An 8,562-nucleotide genomic window follows, 5' to 3' on the forward strand; every position below is an offset into this window, starting at 1 on the left:
TGATCAATGTCACAGGACTTCATGTCGCGTTTGCAGACCTCTTTAAAGCGTAGGCATGGATGGCCGGTGGGTCTGATACCAGTGTCGAGTTCGCTGTACAATGTGTCTTTGGGGATCCTGCCATCTTCCATGCAGCTCACATGGCCAAGCCATCTCAAGCGCCGCTGACTCAGTAGCGTGTATAAGCTGGGGATGTTGGCCGTCTCGAGGACTTCTGTGTTGGAGATACGGTCCTGCCACCTGATGCCAAGTATTCTCCGGAGGCAGCGAAGATGGAAAGAATTGAGACGTCGCTCTTGGCTGACATACGTTGTCCAGGCCTCGCTGCCATAGAGCAAGGTACTGAGGACACAGGCTTGATACGCTCGGACTTTTGTGTTCAGTGTCAGTGCGCCATTTTCCCACACTCTCTTGGCCAGTCTGGACATAGCAGTGGAAGCCTTTCCCTAGCGCTTGTTGATTTCTGCATCTTGAGACACGTTACTGGTGATAGTTGAGCCTAGGTAGGTGAACTCTTGAACCACTTCCAGAGCGTGGTCACCGATATTGATGGATGGAGCATTTCTGATGTCCTTTCCCATGATGTTTTTTTCTTGAGGCTGATGGTTAGGCCAAATTCATTGCAGGCAGCCGCAAACCTGTCGATGAGACTCTGCAGCCACTCTTCAGTGTGAGATGTTAAAGCAGCATCGTCAGCAAAGAGGAGTTCCCTGATGAGGACTTTCTGTACTTTGGACTTCACTCTTAGATGGGCAAGGTTGAACAACCTGCCCCCATAATCTTGTGTGGAGGAAAATTCCTTCTTCTGAAGACTTGAACGCATGTGAGAGCAGCAGGGAGATTAAAATCCCAAACAGTGTGGGTGCGAGAACACAGCCCTGTTTCACGCCACTCAGGAGAGGAAAGGGGTCTGATGAGGTGCCGCTATGCTGAATTGTGCCTTTCATATTGTCATGGAATGAGATGATGATACTTCGTTCGTGACTTTTTGCGTGTTCGGGGCACCTTTTCACTAGGTTTCCCCTCTGTGATCGTCTTATTTCCCTTGGGTCCCACTGCTCCTTCTTCTCTAAAATGGACTTACCGCACGCTGTGGCCGCTGGCACTGTGGATGGTGCAGACAGCAGGATCGGAGATCAAAGTATCACTGATCAAAGTACAGCTGTACAATTTCGTCTGGATTACGTTCAATTTCATTGAGTACTCAATGAGGAAAACAAAGAGCAGGTAAAGCTGGGGGAAGGCAGTGGGCCCAGGTAACATAAACTAGCTGTTAGCTTGGGTTCAGGGCTAAAATGAACTGGACCAGTACACATTGAACATAACTGTGCGTAACTGGACCAGTACACACTGAATGTAACCGTGCATAACTGGACCAGTACACACTGAATGTAACTGTGTTGAACTGGACCAGTACACACTGAATGTAACCGTGCATAACTGGACCAGTACACACTGAATGTAACTGTGTTGAACTGGACCAGTACACACTGAATGTAACCGTGCTGAACTGGACTTGTCTATGCTGACTGTAACACTGCTGAACTGGACCTATCTACAATGCCTGCACAGAAAAATATATAAAAGTGCGTGCACAGACTCAAAGGGATTTGGAGTCAGTTGCATGTGACCTTTGATTGAATTGAATTATGATCAGGAACCAGAAATGGCTATGTTTTGCTTTCAGTCAGAAAATCTCTGGCGACTTGTGCGAAGCCTCATAACTCAGCATTAAAAGGGTTTAAACCTAAGGGTTACTTGCACACAAGGTTTGCTTTCATCATTCCAAAGGCCTTTTAAGTTTTCATAATCTTTTATGAAGAAATGTGAATGGCATCAGACAGAACTTTCAGGGTATTTCACTTTGAAGCCCTGCCAGTGTACTTTAAAAACATTCCATTCCACCGAAACAAAAACACGAGCCTGACAGCAGCTGCACTAATCTCTCTGATTCAATTAATGTAAATAATGCAAAGGATCAAAGCATCTAATTAACTCCCTGGAGGCTGGCATCAGGTATAAATTTGGTAATCTTTGAGGGGAGTGTGGAATGTGCTTAGGGTTTCTCACAGCAATGCACGGATCACCAAAAGGTCTGTTGTTTGCCATTTACTATCCCATCCTTGCAGCTGTCGGGGTTCCAGGTAAAGTATTGGAGTTAGTTATTGGTTATGGGAAGCAATTAGCTGTGTCACTGCTCTGAAAGCCAGTAGGGCTTCTCCATTGTACCGAATTCTTTGTTTCATTTACCGGGATAATTCCTCCATTTAAAGGGATATAATTTCCCTGTGAATCAATATCACCTTTCCTCTTTCACAGTATCATGCATTCCTTGAGAACAAATTTTCCTCCCATTTTATCGATATTTCTTCTTCCTGTAGAAAATCAAAGTACTGAGGTAAAAAGTTATGATGAAAGTTCATTGACCTGAAATGTTAACTCTGTTTCACTCCCACAGATGCTTCCAGACCTGCTGAGTATTTCCAGCGTTTGCCCTGTCTATTTCCTCCTGTTACCGATATAATGTCTCCCTTTTTATGCCATAATTCATTCCCTTTAAGAGACTCAGCTTTACCGTACAAATTTTTCTCTTTACTGATATCATCTCACCGCTTTAACGGTAAAATACTTCCCCTGACCAATAACATTTCATCAAATTAATTGCATTAGTGCTCCATTATACTGCTACCATCTCACAGTGGTTCTATTGTGTTATTGACACTGCTACAGTGGGTAAATTATCACACTGTTACCATGGTGTAAATGTAATTCATTTGTGCTATTGACATTGATAATAATAGTAAGGTTTTATTAATAATTTTAAGGTGTTGTAATATTGGTCAGCTTTTTTTTTTAGCAGCAGCAAAGGGTCAACTAACAAATCAAGGAATGGCAGAGCAGCTTCAAACTAAAGGGTGCACCTCCTGTGCTATCTGGGAGCTCCCAGGATATTTCCTGTATCCCGGAGAAACATTTGTGCAACAAGTGTTGTCAATTGTGGCAGCTTGAGCTCTGAGTTTTGCAACTTGAACACTACGGTGCATTCATGAGGCTGAGAGCTATTGGAAAACATGTTTATAGATGTGGTCACCCCACAGCTGAAGATGATGCAGGGAGACAGGGAATGGGTGACCACCAGACAGTCAAAAATAATCAGGCAGATAGTGCAGGAGACCCCTGAGTGCATCTTATTATCCAACAGGTATTCAGTTATGAATACTGAGGAAAATAATGCTTCACCTGAGGAGTGCAGCAAGAGCCAATTCCATGACACCACAGGTGGTTCAGCTGCACGGTGGGGTACAGGGAAGACTGGAAGAGCCATAGTGATGGGTGATTCAATAGTCTGGGGAACAGAGAGGCGTTTCTGTGGCCGCAGACGTGAATCCAGGATGGTGTTGCCTCCCTGGTGCCAGGGTCAAGGATGTCACTGAGTGGCGACAGAGCATCCTGAAGGGGGAGGGTGAACAGCCAGCAGTCATCCACATCAGAACCAACGAAATAAATGATAAATGGAATTCAACCTGGAGAAGTGTGAAGTGATGCATTTGTGGAGGTCAAACAAGGCAAAGGAATACATGATTAATGGGACGAGGGTCCTAATACCCATTGTATATTCCCTTGCCTTATTAGTCCTCACAAAGAGCATCACCACAAACATCTCAGGTTTAAATTCCATTTGTCAATGCTCTGCCCATCTTACCAGCCCTGGTATTGTCCTGCAATCTAAGGCTTTCCTCCTCACTGTTTCCGACACCACCAATTTTCGTGTCATCTGCGAACTTACTGATCATACAAAAGAAAAAGAACAAAGAAAGTTACAGCACAGGAACAGGCCCTTCGGCCCTCCAAGCCTGCGCCGATCCAGATCCTCTATCTAAACATGTTGCCTATTTTCTAAGGGTCTGTATCTCTTTGCTTCCTGCCCATTCATGTATCTGTCTAGATACATCTTAAAAGAAGCTATCGTGCCCGCGTCTACCTCCTCCTCTGGCAACTCGTTCCAGGCACCCACCACTCTCTGTGTAAAGAACTTTCCACGCATATCCCCCCTAAACATTTCCCCTCTCACTTTGAACTCGTGACCCCTAGTAATTGAATCCCCCACTCTGGGAAAAAGCTTCTTGCTATCCACCCTGTCTATACCTCTCATGATTTTGTACACCTCAATCAGGTCCCCCCTCAACCTCTGTCTTTCTAATGAAAGTAATCCTCATCTACTCAACCTCTCTTCATCGCTCGCGCCCTCCATACCAGGCAACATCCTGGTGAACCTCCTCTGCACCCTCTCCGAAGCATCTACATCCTTTTGGTAATGTGGCGACCAGAACTGCACGCAGTATTCCGAATGTAGCCGAACCAAAGTCTTATACAACTGTAACATGACCTGCCAACTCTTATACTCAATACCCCATCCGATGAAGGAAAGCATGCCGTATGCCTTCTTGACCACTCTATTGACCTACGTTGCCACCTTCAGGGGACAATGGACCTGAACACCCAAATCTCTCTGTACATCAATTTTCCCCAGGACTTTTCCATTTATTGTATAGTTCACTCTTGAATTGGATCTTCCAAAATGCATCTCCTTGCATTTGCCCAGATTGAACTCCATCTGCCATTTCTCTTCCCAACTCTCCAATCTATCTATATTCTGCTGTATTCTCTGACAGTCCCCTTCACTATCTGCTACTGCACCAATCTTAGTGTCGTCTGAAAACTTGCCAATCAGACCACCGATACTTTCCTCCAAATCATACCTCCGATAGTCATGTCTAAATCATTAAAGTACACTACAAACTGTAAGAATCCCAGCACCGTTCCCTGCGGTACACCACTGGTCACAGGCTTCCAATCTCAAAAACAACCCTCGACCATCACCCTCTGCCTACTGTCTCAAAGCCAATTTTGGATCCAATTTGCCAAATTGCCCTGAATCCTATGGGCTCTTACCTTCTTAACCAATCTGCCATGGGGGACCTTATCAAAAGCCTTAATGAATTCCATGTAGACTATATCAACTGCTTTGCACTCATCTACACATCTAGTCACCTCCTCGAAAAATTCTATCAAGTTTGTTAGACATAATCCTATTCCTGTTCCTGACATGTTCCTGTGAGGAAGAAGGATAAGTTTCGCAAGTTTTAGGAACCTTGGATAACACGGGATATTGAAAGACTCCCACATGTCAGATATTGATTTACCCTCAACAGCTGCCCCCAATCTAAATTCTTCAGTTCCTGCCTAATATTGTTATAATTAGCCTTCCCCCAATTTAACTCCTTCACCCAAGGACTACTCTTATCCTTATCCACAAGTCCCTTAAAACTTATGGAATTATGGTCACTGTTCCCAAAATGCTCACCTATTGAAACTTCGACCACCTGTCCGGGCTCATTACCCAATACCAGGTCCAGTACGGCCCCTTCCCTAGTTGGACTATCGACGTATTGTTTCAGGAAGCCCTCCTGGATGCTCCTCACAAATTCTGCCCCATCCAAGCCCGTAGCCCTAGGTGAGTCCTAGTCAATATAGGGGAAGTTAAAATCACCCACCACTACAACCCTGTTACCTTTACATCTTTCCAAAGTTTGCCGACATATCTGCTCCTCTACCTCCCGCAGGCTGTTGGGAGGCCTGTAGTAAACCCCCAACAACGTGACTGCACCCTTCCTATTTCTGTGCTCCACCCATATTGCATCACTGAATGACTCCTCCGAGGTGTCCTCCCGCAGTACAGCTGTGATATTCTCCTTAACCAGTAATGTATCTCCCCCACCCCTTTCACATCCCCCTCTATCCCGCCTGAAGCTTCTAAATCCTGGAACATTTAGCTGCCAATCCTGTCCTTCCCTCAACCAAGTCTCTGCAATCGCAACAACATCATAGTTCCAAGTACTAATCCACGCTCTAAGTTCATCTGCCTGACCTGTTATACTTCTTGCATTGAAACAAATGCACTTCAGACCACCATTCCCGCTGTTCTCCACAACATCTTCCCAACTGCTCTTCCTCTTAGTCTTACTGGTCTTATTTACCAGTTTCTCTTCATTTATTTCTCTTGTCCTACTGCTGCGGTTCCCACCCCCCGCCACACTAGTTTAAACCCTCCCGAGTGACGCTAGTAAACTTCGCAGCCAGGATATTAGTGCCCCCCCAGTTTAGATGCAACCCGTCCTTCTTGCACAGGTCCCATCTGGCCCTGAATAGATCCCAATGGTCCAGATATCTGAAACTCTCCCTCCTCCACCAGCTGTTCAGCCACGTATTTAGCTGTGCTATCTTCCCATTTCTAGCCTCACTGGCAGGTGGCACAGGGAGTAAACCCGAGATAACAACCCTAGAAGTCCTGTTTTTTCACTCCCCAATAAACATATAATTCATTCTTTGCCCTCTCCCCTACCCAGAAATACTTACCTTGTCCACTTGACCTTACCCCTCAATGTTCATACACTATGCACTTTACCCTTTCACACCATCTCCTTCACCAATTAGATGAGTTTGACCCCACCCCTTCCCTCACTGAAAAACATACCGTCTCCCCCCTCCCCACCAGTGTTCCACCTCAATCCCTGGATGAGGATCTGAAAGCAAGCAAATGTCGGCCACTGACACCAATATCACTCCGGGACAGATGGCGGGAGCTGGGAAGTTATGAATTTGTTTATTTTTAAAAATTTCAATATTGAAATGGGGCTCCCGTTGCCGTGCGCGGCAGGGGTCCACCACGTGGCCTTGCCGCCACCGGCAATATTGGGCTGGACCTTCCCGGCATTGAGGCCCGTGCTGGGCCTCAGCTGGAGGCATTTTCCAGCAAACCCCTTTCATGACCCACAATGTCGGGGTGCCTGCAAAATTCAGTCCTATATTTTTAATCCACAGGATTGTTTTAAACACAGAAGCAAGTGCCTGTAGTGGAAGCATTCGTGTCCAGCTCAGGATCACATGTCAAAACTGTAAATTTCACACAGAATCCTGTAAAATGGCTGATTTTGCTGGGAGTTGGACCAGTAACTTTCCTCTTCTCACTCGCTCACACACATGCACTCTCCCACTTTCTCTCAGCCTTTCTCTCTCTCTCTGTTACAGCTAACCTGGCAGTGATTGTGATCCTGTACCGAGGAAGATGTGGTCTCTCCAGATGTATCACTTACTACCTGGTGTCCATGGCAGTGACGGATCTCCTGGTCCTGATCACTGCAGTGATATTAAACCGGATTGCTGGTATTTATTTCCCAGTCAGTATCCTGTCCATCACACCCGTGTGCAGTCTCCGTTCTGTCCTAAACTATGCAACCATCAGCTGTTCTGTCTGGTTAACAGTCGCTTTCTCGTTTGATCGATTTATGGCCATTTGTTGCCAGAAGCTGAAAATGAAATATTGCACTGAGAAAACGGCAGCACGGGTTATAGCAACGGTCTGTGCACTGAGCTGTTTCAAAAATGTCTTCTGGTATTTCATATATGAACCTAATTACATAATTAACAACATACCCTGGTTCTGTAGCATTATATTAATATATTATACATCATCTGCACGGGCTGCATATGACTGGATTTTTATCATTTTAACACCTTGTCTCCCATTTATTCTGATTTTACTGCTCAATGCTCTGACTGTCAGACACATTTTATTGGCCAGTAGAGCACGCAGGAGACTCTGGGCTCAAAGCAAAGGAGAGAATCAGAGTGACCCAGAGATGGAGAAGCAGAGAAAGTCAATTGTTTTGCTCTTTGCCATCTCGGGCAGTTTCATCCTTTTATATTTGTTATTGTTAATAACAATTCTCTGTGTCCGAATTGAGGGTGTCAGTTATTTCTCTGGCACAAATTTCAATGAATCAAATTTTGTTCTGGAGGAAAGTGGATTTATGCTCCAGTTTTTGAGTTCTTGCATCAACCCATTTATTTATGCAGGAACCCAGAGTAAATTCAGGGAGGAGTTAAAGAATGGGGTGAAATATCCACTGAGTCTATTTGCTAAATTATTTAAATGGTTAAAATAGCAAAACATGAATTTCTATTGTATTCCCTTTATTGCTGTTCTCGTTCATGTCACAAATGGGCGGCACAGTGGCGCAGTGGTTAGCACCACAGCCTCACAGCTCCAGGGACCCGGGTTCGATTCTGGGTACTGCCTGTGTGGAGTTTGCAAGTTCTCCCTGTGTCTGCGTGGGTTTCCTCCGGGTGCTCCGGTTTCCTCCCACATGCCAAAGACTTGCAGGTTGATAGGTTAATTGGCCATTATAAATTGCCCCTAGTATAGGTAGGTGGTAGGGAAATATATAGGGACAGGTGGGGATGTGGTAGGAATATGGGCTCAGTGTAGGATTAGTATAAATGGGTGGTTGATGGTCGGCACAGACTCGGTGGGGCGAAGGGCCTGTTTCAGTGCTGTATCTCTAAACTAAACTAAACTAAACAAATGGTCTCCTCTCCTAGATACAGTCACTCACTTTGAGATCCTTACTACTTGTGTGATTTTTAACAAAGACTGTATCGGAACTCTGTATCGGTGGACAACTCAGTGTTGTGACCTGTTTTTGGTTTCCAGTTCTCTTG

The 8,562-nt window shown here is 45.2% G+C and overlaps 1 protein-coding gene across 1 annotated transcript; it reads left to right on the forward strand.

Annotated features, from left to right (window-relative positions):
• Positions 1-2,074: 2,074 nt before the first annotated feature.
• Positions 2,075-8,006, forward strand: LOC137381590 (probable G-protein coupled receptor 139). The gene is made up of 2 exons (XM_068054285.1): positions 2,075-2,144; positions 7,090-8,006. Exons 1-2 carry the CDS (start codon positions 2,075-2,077, stop codon positions 8,004-8,006), a joined length of 987 nt encoding a protein of 328 aa, XP_067910386.1.
• Positions 8,007-8,562: the final 556 nt, after the last annotated feature.

Source organism: Heterodontus francisci, chromosome 22 (genome assembly GCF_036365525.1).
Source record: "Heterodontus francisci isolate sHetFra1 chromosome 22, sHetFra1.hap1, whole genome shotgun sequence".
Classification (NCBI taxonomy): domain Eukaryota; kingdom Metazoa; phylum Chordata; class Chondrichthyes; order Heterodontiformes; family Heterodontidae; genus Heterodontus; species Heterodontus francisci.

What these genes read in the sequence shown, in the direction of transcription:
- LOC137381590 (XM_068054285.1), top strand. Translation starts at nt 2,075, where the DNA reads ATGCACGGATCACCAAAAGGTCTGTTGTTTGCCATTTACTATCCCATC. An exon ending in TGCAGCTGTCGGGGTTCCAG is followed by an intron (nt 2,145 to 7,089) that starts GTAAAGTATTGG and finishes TCTCTGTTACAG; the next exon opens with CTAACCTGGCAGTGATTGTG.